Source organism: Eriocheir sinensis, chromosome 8 (genome assembly GCF_024679095.1).
Source record: "Eriocheir sinensis breed Jianghai 21 chromosome 8, ASM2467909v1, whole genome shotgun sequence".
In the NCBI taxonomy this organism is placed as follows: domain Eukaryota; kingdom Metazoa; phylum Arthropoda; class Malacostraca; order Decapoda; family Varunidae; genus Eriocheir; species Eriocheir sinensis.
Window position 1 is genome coordinate 14,206,258 of NC_066516.1, and position 12,663 is coordinate 14,218,920.

General features: G+C 49.4%; 1 protein-coding gene across 1 annotated transcript in view; it reads left to right on the forward strand.

The window, feature by feature from the left end:
- The window catches only part of LOC126995577 (uncharacterized), a 34,443-nt gene extending 25,044 nt beyond the window's left edge, over positions 1 to 9,399 (forward strand). The window contains exon 2 of the mRNA XM_050855245.1: positions 7,141 to 9,399. Coding sequence (XP_050711202.1) covers positions 7,215 to 9,296 — 2,082 coding nt within the window. The 5' untranslated portion in view covers positions 7,141 to 7,214 and the 3' untranslated portion in view covers positions 9,297 to 9,399. The remainder of the gene's footprint in view (positions 1 to 7,140) is intronic.
- The last annotated feature ends 3,264 nt before the right edge of the window (positions 9,400 to 12,663 follow it).

The following is a 12,663-nucleotide window of genomic DNA, read 5'->3' on the forward strand; positions in this document are numbered from 1 at the left end:
TCCAGTAATAGCCTCACCCAAAACTAGCTATTGTTCCCCTTCTATGTTCCAGTAATAGCCTCACCCAAAACTAGCTATTCTTCCCCTTCTATGTTCCAGTAATAGCCTCACCCAAAACTAGCTATTCTTCCCCTTCTATGTTCCAGTAATAGCCTCACCCAAAACTAGCTATTCTTCCCCTTCTATGTTCCAGTAATAGCCTCACCCAAAACTAGCTATTCTTCCCCTTCTATGTTCCAGTAATAGCCTCACCCAAAACTAGCTATTCTTCCCCTTCTATGTTCCAGTAATAGCCTCACCCAAAACTAGCTATCCTTCCCCTTCTATGTTCCAGTAATAGCCTCACCCAAAACTAGCTATTCTTCCCCTTCTATGTTCCAGTAATAGCCTCACCCAAAACTCGCTATACTTCCACTTCTATGTTCCAGTAATAGCCTCACCCAAAACTAGCTATCCTTCCCCTTCTATGTTCCAGTAATAGCCTCACCCAAAACTAGCTATTCTTCCCCTTCTATGTTCCAGTAATAGCCTCACCCAAAACTAGCTACTCTTCCCCTTCTATGTTCCAGTAATAGCCTCACCCAAAACTAGCTATTCTTCCCCTTCTATGTTCCAGTAATAGCCTCACCCAAAACTAGCTATTCTTCCCCTTCTATGTTCCAGTAATAGCCTCACCCAAAACTAGCTATCCTTCCCCTTCTATGTTCCAGTAATAACCTCACCCAAAACTAGCTATCCTTCCCCTTCTATGTTCCAGTAATAACCTCACCCAAAACTAGCTATTCTTCCCCTTCTATGTTCCAGTAATAGCCTCACCCAAAACTAGCTATTCTTCCCCTTCTATGTTCCAGTAATAGCCTCACCCAAAACTAGCTATCCTTCCCCTTCTATGTTCCAGTAATAGCCTCACCCACAACTAGCTATCCTTCCCCTTCTATGTTCCAGTAATAGCCTCACCCAAAACTAGCTATCCTTCCCCTTCTATGTTCCAGTAATAGCCTCACCCAAAACTAGCTATTCTTCCCCTTCTATGTTCCAGTAATAGCCTCACCCAAAACTAGCTATCCTTCCCCTTCTATGTTCCAGTAATAGCCTCACCCAAAACTAGCTATTCTTCCCCTTCTATGTTCCAGTAATAGCCTCACCCAAAACTAGCTATCCTTCCCCTTCTATGTTCCAGTAATAGCCTCACCCAAAACTAGCTAGTCTTCCCCTTCTATGTTCCAGTAATAGCCTCACCCAAAACTAGCTACAATTGAACCATGGAACGGTCTAGTGTGATTAGGTTAGGGAAAGATAAAGGTTAAGTTAGGTTCTTGAGTAATGAACGGGAGGGTAATTAAATTGAGATTAATCGAAATAGGCAATGGTTGACAATGATAGGCTATTATTGATACATAGAAGGGGAAGAATAGATAGCTTGGGGCATAGTTTCGTTAGGTTAGAGAAAAAGATAGGTAGAGTTCTAGATAGTTTGGGGCATAGTTTCGTTAGGTTAGAGAAAAAGATAGGTAGAGTTATAAATAGTTTGGGGCATAGTTTCGTTAGGTTAGAGAAAAGATAGGTAGAGTTATAAATAGTTTGGGGAATAGTTTCGTTAGGTTAGAGAAAAAGATAGGTAGAGTTATAGATAGTTTGGGGAATAGTTTCGTTAGGTTAGAGAAAAAGATAGGTAGCCTGATTACCATTCCGCGGGCCCGGGTTCGTATCCTGGCCCGGGTAATCGGCGTGCAGCTCATACAGCAGTTCATCATAACTTTCGGGCTCGTCGATAAATGGGTGCCTGGGGAAACCTGGTTAACCCGGTAGCAGCGGGAATCATGTCTCTTAATGGTCCCTCTAAGCGAGAAAAATGAGTAAAAATCATCACTCACACAAACCATTTCATAATACATATCAAAGCATTTGTGATCAGTTTATGCATCATCTATTTTGGGGGGTTTATATCATGGCACAAATTTGGCCCGTCGCTGGTACCGGGTTAATGTAATCTGTGGCAATCCCGGATATCACATTGGCCCGTGTCCCGCGGTAACTAGTTATTACCCACCACAGGCTCAAAGGGCCAACGGTACAGAGCTGAGAACCACAGCCACGCGCAGATATAGCGTATGCACCCACCTTTACCCTCGGTTAGGCAAGATAGGCTAAATTAGCTTTTTTTATTGAACTGTGGAAAGGAAAGAGAAGGCAACATTCGCTGAGGCGTAGTGCATTAGTGGTAACAGTAGTGTTGATAGTAATTTGAGGCAGGCGGTGGTTGGGGTTGGTGGTGGTGGTGGTGGTGGCGTTAAGTTTTGGGCAGACCAACTTCTTCTTATGATGTTCACAGGACAAAAAAAATATATGACAATTCAAGGACTTTTAATGTACTGAAGAAAACCCTTTTTGTGCTGCCTCGCCCATCCTCCTCCCCGCTTCCCCTAAATAAAACAAAAATGAGAATAAAAAGGATCCATTTGGTTGGTCCACGCGTTAAGCAGGTGTGTGTATCACGTGGTGGAAGGTGTGCACTGCCACATCCACGTGTCTTTCAGGTGTGTGTGTGTGTGTGTGTGTGTGTGTGTGTGTGTGTGTTCCCCCTCCTGTAAGATTAGTAAATGCACTTGGTTCTTAATTAATGTTCTGTGATACTGTAACCTTGTGTGGTGAATAGACATACTTACCATCATCATCATCGTCATCATCATCATCACCTTCATCATCACCAGCCATTACTAGAAACCACACCGCAGTACAAGGCCTTTCCCAACGTTCTCCACCTGTCTTTGATGCTGTAATTCCACCTCTCCACCTCCACATGACTTTTTTTTTTTTTTTTTTTTTTTTTTATTTATTTTTTTTACAATTCCTGGGTTGCCTCCACTCTGTTACTCTGGTTGTCCGTCTGTTGGGATATTGTGACCTGCCCTGATTGATTTCCAGTTCTCAAGGGTCTTAAATGATAGTAACCTAATTAAATGAAGTATATAATATTATCTTGTTATCCTGATCACTGATGTTTTGTTTTCGCTTCTTTCTTCGTTATAAAAGTAAGAATATTGTTAGTAAGATTAAAACAGTTTGGGAGTAGAGGAAGGAGGGAGGGGAGGAAAGGAAGGGGAAGGAAAGGGAGAAAAAAGGAGGAGAGGAGATTAGAAAAGAACGTAAGGTAGGAAGGGAAGGGGAGGGGAGAAGAAAAGAGGGGAAGGAAGGGGAGGGGATGGGGAGAGAAGATAAGAGGAGAGCGTATGGCGGGAAGGGGAGGGGAGAAGAAATAGGAAGAGGAGGGGAGGGGAAAGGAGGGGAGGGGTGACCTACATATATACTCCCATTCTCACCCCATCCCTTCTATCCATCCAACACCTCCCCATTCCCCCCTCGTGACGACGCACCTCTTCCCTCCCCTTCCCCCCTTCCCTTTCCCTCCCCTTCCTTCCCCTCACCAGGAGTCACAAGAGGTGAGGCACGTGAGGAGGACAATGAATGGGGAGGAAGGGAATGGCGGGAAAGGGGAGAGAATGGTAGGGAAAGGAAGGGAAGGGAACGGATGAGTAGAGTAGGTTAGGGTAGGGTAGGGGAGGGTAGGGAAGGGAAGGGAACGGATGAGTAAAGTAGGTTAGGGTAGGGTAGGGAATGGTAGGGAAGGGTAGGGTAGGGTAGGGAAGGGTAAGGAAGGGAAGGGAAAGGAAAGAAGAGTAGGGAAGGGAAGGGAAGTGGAAGGGAGGGAAGGGAAGATGAAGGAATGAAGAAGACGGAGGATAAGAAAGGGCAAGGAAAGGGAAAGGAAAAGAAGGGGAGGTGGGACGTCTGGGGAGGGGAGGGAAGACATGCAGGGAGGAAGTTGGGGAAGAGGGAGTGAAAGAGATGGGGGTAAAGGTGGGGAAGGGTGACAGGAGGGGGATGGGGAGGAAGAAGGGGAAGGTTGGAAGGTGTCACTGGGGATGATAGAGAGGGAGGAAGGGATGGAAAAGGGGTGGGGATGGGAGAGGTGGGGAGTGAGGGTGGGGAGGAGAGGTCTATGGTTGGGGAGGGGGGATTGGTATGTAGAGGGGAGGACTAGAATTGAAGAGGAGGGTGGGGAAGGGGAGACAGGGGGAGGATTGGGGATGGGGAGGGAGGACAGAGGGGGGGGGACTTTGGGAGGAGAGGAGTGGCTGGAGATTGGGAGGGGAGGACTAGGGGCGGGCAAGGGGGTGGGGAGGGGGGGTTAGGGGATGGGGAGGGGGGTGGGGATTGAGCCTCGTCGTGTGGCAAACAGCAGCACAGAAACACCTAATCCTCAGCCTTGGGGATTACTGGCGCTCGTGACGTCACTGCGGGGATGCCCTTCTTCAAACCCTGCTTCAAACTATCGCCCAATTAGCTGAACATCGGTTATAGGCAAGATGCTGGAGTCCATAATAGCCAGGAACATTCGGGAGCATTTAGAGAAACATAGCTTAATTCACGACTCGCAGCATGGGTTCACAAAAGGTAGGTCATGCCTCACCAATCTCTTGTCCTTCTACAATAAAGTATTTGAGGTGGTAGACAGAGATGAAAATTATGATGTAATCTATCTTGATTTTAGTAAAGCGTTTGACAAAGTTCCTCACCAACGACTGTTGCTTAAATTACAGGCTCACGGAGTAGAGGGTAAAGTTTTGAACTGGGTCAAGGCGTGGCTTAGCAATAGGAAGCAAAGAGTGCAAATCAATGGTAAAAGATCTGACTGGGGATGTGTTACGAATGGGGTCCCACAAGGTTCGGTATTAGGTCCACTTTTGTTTATTATTTATATCAATGACTTAGATACAGGAATTAGTAGTGATGTCAGTAAGTTTGCAGATGATACCAAGATCGGTAGAGTAATTGAGTCGGATCAGGACGCTAGTATTCTCCAGGATGAACTAAACAGATTGTATGACTGGGCGGATAAATGGCAGATGGAGTTCAATGTAGGGAAGTGCAGTATTCTGAGTGTAGGTAGGAACAACCCCTCATAACTATTGCTTAAATGACACTCTCATAAGCAGGTCTGGGTGCGAGAGAGATTTAGGGGTCTTAGTGAGCTCTGATCTCCGTCCAAGGGCACAATGCATTCAAGCTAGAAATCGAGCAAATAGGGTACTGGGATTTATTTCAAGGAGCGTAAGCAACAGAAGCGCCGAAGTCTTCCTCAAACTATATTTAGTTAGACCTCATCTTGACTGCGGTTCAGTTCTGGTCACCTTACTATAGAATGGATATCAAAATGTTAGAATCGGTGCAGAGGAGGATGACTAAGATGATTCAGGGGTTGAGAAACTTGCCATACGAGGAAAGACTCAAACAGTTAACTTGCATTCTCTAGAAAGGCGAAGGGTGCGTGGAGACATGATCGAGGTTTATAAATGGATGAAGGGCTTTAATAAGGGGGATATTCATAAGGTTTTGTTGGTAAGAGAACCGGGTAGGACACGAAGTAATGGGTTTAAACTGGATAAATTCAGATTCAACAGGGACACAGGCAAAAATTGGTTTACCAACAGGGTGGTGGATGAGTGGAATAGGCTTAGCAGTCATGTGGTGAGTGCCAATACAATTGTCACATTAAAAAATAGATTAGATAAATTCATGGACAGCGATATTAGGTGGGGTTAGATACACGGGAGCTTAGGGTCAAAGGAGCTGCCTTGTACAGACCTACCGGCCTCTTGCAGACTCCAACGTTCTTATGTTCCCCCTTCCCATACCTTCCCACGCTCCTCCCCTCCCCTTCCCCTCTTCTTCCCCTTCCCTTCCCTTCCCCCCTCCCATTCCCTTCCCCTCTTCTTCCCCTTCCCTTCCCTTCCCCCCTCCCATCCCCTTCCCTTCCCCCTACCCATACCTTCCCCCGCTCCTCCCCTCCCCTCCTCACCCCGCTCCTCCCCTTCCTTTCCCCTCTCCTCCTCACCCCGCTCCTCCCCTTCCTTTCCCCTCTTCTTCCCCTTCCCTTCCCTTCCCCCCTCCCATCCCCTTCCCTTCCCCCTTCCCATTTCCTTCCCCCGCTTCTCCCCTCCCCTTCCCCTCATCTTCCCCTTTCCCCCTCCCATCCCCTTCCCTTACCCCTTCCCTCCCATTCCTTCCTCTTCCCACCCCTCTTCCTCCTCCCTATTTCTGTCTTCCTTCGGGCCCTTTCTATTCACTTCCTCCTCCTCCTCCTCCTCCACCTTCCTTCACGACACACAGGGGAGGAAAGTGGAGGGAACATGTATGAAACTTTATTTTTCTTCTACCTTTTCTTATTTGATTTGATTTGATTTTTTCCTTTTTTCCTTTTCTCTTTTTTTTTCTTTTCCCTTTTGGTCATCGTGAAATCTACTTTTTAGAATATTGTGCAGTAACCACCAATACGTCAACAGCAGAAGCAGAAGAAGAAAAAAGAAGAAAAATCCATATCAGTACACGTAATGGGACTTTTTTTTTCCCTTGTACTACTTGCGAAAATAATAACGTTGACACTGTCTCTAACATAATTATGGGTCGTGTTGTTGTTGTTGTTCTGAATGATCGTGTCTATTTCTATCTATCTATCTATCTATCTATCTATCTTATTCTAATGCTCTCCGTGGTGTAGGAAGCGTGGCGAGGTGTTAAGGACGATGGGGTGACAGGAGAAGGGAGGTGGACAAACAGGTAGGTAGGCATATAGGTAGTGCGTAGGCAGGTAGGTAGGTAGGTTGGTTGACAGGCAGATAGGTAGGTTATAAGTCAGATAGGTAAGTTGATAGGAAGAGAGGAAGGCAGGCAGGTAGGCTGGTAGGTAGGTAGGTAGGTTGGTTGACTGGCAGATAGGTAGGTTATAAGTCAGATAGGTATATAAGTTGATAGGAAGAGAGGAAGGCAGGCAGGTAGGAAGGCATGCTGGGTGTCACGCGTGGAGGTGCCCGCGTCAAGTCCTGCCTGGTGGTTGGCGTCCAGGGGTTGGTATTATTGGTCTCACGTTTTCATTTACTTGGTAACTTCAAAGTAAAGGCAGCAAGTGTGAGTCGGGGGAGAGCTCCAAGCCGTGCCTAGGGGGAGGGAGGGCAGCACAGGTGTAACGTGAGCGGCGGCAGGTGTGTTGTGTTGGCGCCCGGGCATGACACGCTGCGTTGTTGTTGTTATTGTTGAAGTTGCTGTTGTTATCGTTGTATTGACAGTGTTTTGTTGTTGCAGGTGTGTCCGGGCGGCCGCCAGCATGGTCGGCGTGAGGCTGCCGCCCCACCCGCCCTGACGCCCAGCCCGCCCCCATGAGGATGTCCCGCCCGGGGTGGCCCGGGTCCATGCCGTCCCCCGCGCTGCTGCCGCCGCCCGCCCTGAACTCCATCGCCTACCGCCGCTACCTGCGCTACCTGCCCGAGTACCGCACGCGGCGGCGGGCCGAGGAGCCGCGCCGCGCCCAGACCAGCGGCGAGCAGCGGCAGGATGACGACGACGACGACGAGGAGGCGGAGGAGGAGGAGGAGGAGGAGGGGAAGGGGGAGGAGAAGGTTTTGGGGGAGAAGGAGGCGAGGCAGGGGAGTGTCGGGGAGTGGGGGGAGGGCGCTATCTTGCCGGATGTAAGCGTCAACTCCCTGGTGCGGCAGTACACAGATATGCTTCACGCCCGCACCACCGACATCGTTGTGCCCCGCTCCGTGTCTCGCTCCTGCTCCAGCATCCCCACCGCTGCAGACTGTCGCAGGGCTGCCGCCGCGGCGCCCAGCGGCGAGGAACAGCCCGAGGAGGAGCAGCCCCGCAAGACCTCGTTGGATAGTGGCGGTGGCTGGGCGCCGCACTTCCCCCGCTACCGCTCCCTGTCGCTGCCGTGGCCCAGCGACCCGTGGTGGCGGTGGCGGGGTGAGCCCAGCCTGGCCTGCCAGGACCGAGCCTCGGGGGGCTGTGCGGGCGGCGGCGCGCCCCCGCCCCACGCCTGTTCCCTCTCGCGCCTCGACTCGGCCACCAGCGACGAGGGTTGTCCCGGCGACGACGTGTCCGCCGGGCCCTCTCCTCTCCCTTCTCCGGACTGCCGCGCCGCCCACCGCCTCTCGGGGCTCATCACGCCCTTCCGCTCCCTCTCGCCTGCCTCCTCCTTGGGCTCCCACCTCGGCTCCATCGAGGACCTGCCCCTCGTGCGCTCCATGTCGGCGGGGCACGTGCTGGACTCCTTCAGGCGCTCGCACTCCGCCGACAGCGCCGTGGAGGTGGACGAGGCGGCGTCGCCCCGCGTGTCGCCGCTCAACGACGACCCCGGCGTGGCAGAGGATGGCCTCGAGGCGGCGGAGGAAGCACAGGACGGCGGCGGCGACGGCGAACGTAGTTTTTGTGAGTGTGCCGCGACGTGCGACGACGTGTACGGGGAGGCTGACGTGCGGGACGAACAGCCGGTGCAATTCAGGCGCAAAAGTGATGACGCGAACATTGTGTCCGCGGGGCGGCGGCACGGCGCGGTGAATGTCGAGACGCTGCTGCGGCGCGTGCGGGGCTGCGGCGTGGTTGGCTGCGGCCAGCGGCAGGAGGCGCAGAGGGGCGGCGTGCTGCGGACGCCCTCGGTGGTGATCAGTGACCACAGCGGCGACACCGTGAGCCTCACCGTCGCCCTCGCCTCCAGCGACTTCTCCCTCTCCCACCTGGACGGCCTGCAGCACTCCGCCTCCTCGCCCAGCCTCTGCCTGTCTGCCGAAGACCCCGCCTCGCGCAAGGTGTCCTCCTGCTCCTCCTGCTCCTCCGTCAGCACCGTGGATCTCAACACGCCCCTCACCCTCACCCCCATACCCCTGGAGGGGCTCCTCCGCGACTCCATCCTGCCCGAGGAGACCGCGCGCCGCATCTCCAGCTGCTCCACGTGTAGCTACATCAGCAACTCCGAGGACGAGGTGGAGCAGGTGCTGACCCGCCCCCCGCCCCCCCGCAAGGTATGCCGCCCACACACCTGGACACACACATACATACACACACATGCTGTCCAGTGTTGGTGCCCACACTACAGAATGGACATCAACTTGCTAGAATCAGTTCAGAGGAGGATGACCAAGATGATTCAGGGGCTGAGGAACCTCCCATATCAAAATAGGCTGAAACATCTAAACTTACATTCACTAGAGAGACGAAGAGTGCGGGGAGGTCTGATAGAAGTATTCAAATGGGTCAAGGGTTACAACAAAGGCGATATAAGTAAAGTACTGAGAATTAGCCAGCAAGATAGAACTCGCAGTAATGGATTTAAAATAGAAAAGTATAGATTTAGGAGAGATATAGGCAAGCATTGGTTTAGTAATAGGGTGGTGGGGGAATGGAATAGACTCAGCAATCACATAGTTAGTGCAGGGACGATAGCTTGTTTTAAGAGTTGACTGGATAGCTACATGGACGAGGACGACAGGTGGCAGTGAGGTGTGGGTGCAGTAAGGTGACGGGGTACTGGATGCGTGCCTAGTACCGCCGGTATAACGAGGATCAAGCCTCTACCTGTAACCCCTGTAACTACACCTCACCCACCGTGAGTAGTGGAGGGGATTCTGGAGCTGCCCTGTGTAGGCCACCCGGCCTCTTACATTTTCCCTATGTTCTTATGTTCTTATGTTCACACACACACACACACACACACACACACACACACGTGCGCAGCACATCGCATGAGAGAGAGAGAGAGAGAGAGAGAGAGAGAGAGAGAGAGAGAGAGAGAGTCGTGACGCAAATGGTCGTGGAGCACAGGAAACACACACACACACACACACACACACACTCAGGTGAACGTCTGTGGTGTCAGAACTCTCCCTGCACAGAGCAAATAAACGTGTGTGTGTGTGTGTGTGTGTGTGTGTGTGTGTGTGAACTGCCTCTCCTCTTCTTCCTTCACCTACTCGTTTTGTTTCCTGTCTCACTCTATCTATCCTTTTATCTCCTCCTCTTCCACCTCTTCTTTATTCTCATTCCAACCTTCAGCGCTCTCCGTATCAAAGCACGTATTTACTCTCTCTCTCTCTCTCTCTCTCTGTTACATTATATAACGAGAGAGAGAGAGAGTTATACACTTTCACATGCATACAACATTCCAGTGCGTATGTATTTGTGCAGGGGAACTCGTGTATGTATGTATGGACTATATATATATATATTTTTTTTTTTTTTTTTTTTTTTTAACATTGCGGCCTATTGCGCCGGTAGGCTTCTTCCCGGTGGATCCTGATGGTCGGTCCAAGGCCTCTTTCCGGTGGGTTCTGATGATCGGCCCAGCCCGTTCTGGCCCAGGCGAGTGTTTATAGTGGCGCCATCTTTCATTGGCTCGTGCTGCCCTCCCAGAGCTCATCTTTGATCCTAGAATCTAGAGTCCGGGTTGATAGGTGGTCTTCTGGACAGCATGTGGGTAGTTTTAAGCCACTCGGCGGCGGCTGAAAAATCCCAGCTTGGTGGCACTGGCAGGGATTGAACTCGCGTCCTCCTGAACACGGAGCCGCTACTCTGACGACTCAGTCACCGCCTACTACTACTACTACTACTATTTAACTACGGTATATTTTGCTCTTCTTTTATCTATAGAGATTCAGCATATTGTTTTCTCTCGATAGTGTGTGAGTGAGTGACTGAGTAAGAGAGGGAGGCAGTGAAGAAGTGAGTGAGTGAGTAAGAGAGGAAGGGAGTGTCAGTGAGTGAGTGAGAGAGAGAGAGGGAGGGACTGTGTGAGTGAGTGAGAGAAGAAGGAAGTGAGTGAGGGAGGGAGGGAGGGTGTGAGAGAGGGAGTGAGGGAGGAAGGCAGTGAGTGTGTGTGTGTGAGTAAGAGAAGCAGGGAGGAAGTGAGTGAGTGATAGATTCACCTCATTTTCTCATGTCTTGTAAATTTTGTCTTCATTTATTATCTCCTCCTCTCCTTCTCCTCCTTTCCTCCTCCTCCTCCTTCTCCTTCTCCTCCTTTCCTCCTCCTCCTCCTCCTTTCCTCCTCCTTCTCCTTCTCCTTTCCTCCTCCTCCTCCTTCTCCTTCTCCTCCTTTCCTCCTCCTCCTTCTCCTTCTCCTCCTTTCCTCCTCCTCCTCCTCCTTTCCTCCTCCTCCTCCTTCTCCTTCTCCTTTCCTTCTCCTCCTCCTCCTCCTCCTCCTTCATCTTTTTCTTATCGCCATTTTTTTATTTCCTCCACTATCATTTTTTTGTTTTTATTATTATTATTATTATTATTATTATTATTATTATTATTATTATTATTATTATTATTATTATTATTATTATTATTATTATTATTATTATTATTATTATTATTATTATTATTATTATTATTATTATTATTATTATTATTATTATTATTATTATTATTATTATTATTATTATTATTATTATTATTATTATTATCATTAGTACTATTCCTATTATTGTTTTGTTCATCAATATTCACCTCTGACCTTAAGGAACAGGAAGAAGGAAGATAAGGATACAGAGGAGGAAACATGGGAACATGGAAATGCAGGCAACAGAAAGCCTATTACGAGGTTGCCCGCTCGCGTTATTTTTTTTCCTGACCACTTCCGTCCTTCTCGTGATGCGGCGGTGCCGCACTGTTCGACGTTTGGCACGTCGCCAGGAGGCGCCTGGATTGGCCCAGCTGCCATTGTAAACATACCCTCGTCGTCACCATAGAAACCATGACGCTACCACAGCTTTCCTCGGAACTAAACACGAATTTATATGCAGTGCGTCTTTTTTTTTTTTTAAATACTTAAAGCTGTTTCTATACATAGCAATTCCTCTAGGGTGAAATATATACCGGTACCATGTAGTGGAAAATAGGAGACCTCGCCTCCCTACCTTGATGTTAACAAACGCTTACCGTCGTGACGGGGCTCTGGAGGCAGGGGTCCCTAGATCACAAGGGCCTGTGCCTCTAGAAGGGAAGAGGGGGATGAGGAAAAGGTGAAGCCATGTTGCCATCAAAGCGTTCTCATTATCGAGATTACAAGACGCGCATGATCGTCTTCCCCCATATCGAGAATACAAGCCGTGTTTTGGACTACGTAGATTGGTGATAAAATTGCCAAGATAAACGTTCGTGTGACCAGGCCTTGAGTACAATATTATGGAGAGAGAGAGAGAGAGAGAGAGAGAGAGAGAGAGAGAGAGAGAGAGAGAGGGGGGGGGTCCACTTGCTCGTTGTGTCGTAAATTGTGCAAGAAAAAGAGGCTCCTTATTGCCCTGACCTGACCTGAAGAGAGGAGGAGGAGGAGGAAGATATAAATTAGAATGGCTTGAATCAGACAATATAAAGGAGATAAATATATATACTCTCTCTCTCTCTCTCTCTCTCTCTCTCTCTCTCTCTCTCTCTCTCTCTCAGCCTTGAACTTGCGGAGTGAAATCAAGATAAACTCAGAAATCTTATTCCTTTTTTTATAGATATTTCCTTTTGTGTATGTTGCAAAGGTGTGTGTGTGTGTGTGTGTGTGTGTGTGTGTGTGTGTGTGTGTGTGTGTGTGTGTGTGTGTGTGTGTGTGTGTGTACTTGCATATGTGTCAGGGTCGATGCAGGAGAAGTAGGTTGTGAAGATGGAGGAGGAGGAAGAGGAGGAGGAGGAGGAGGAGGAGGACGCAGGAATGGAAAAAGAGAGAGAGAGAGAGAGAGAGAGAGAGAGAGAGAGAGAGAGAGAGAGAGAGAGAGAGAGAGAGAGAGAGAGATTAGTGGTATGTTGAAAAATTGAAAAAAAACTTCATAAGCATTTTTAGGCAAGGGAAGTGAAGAA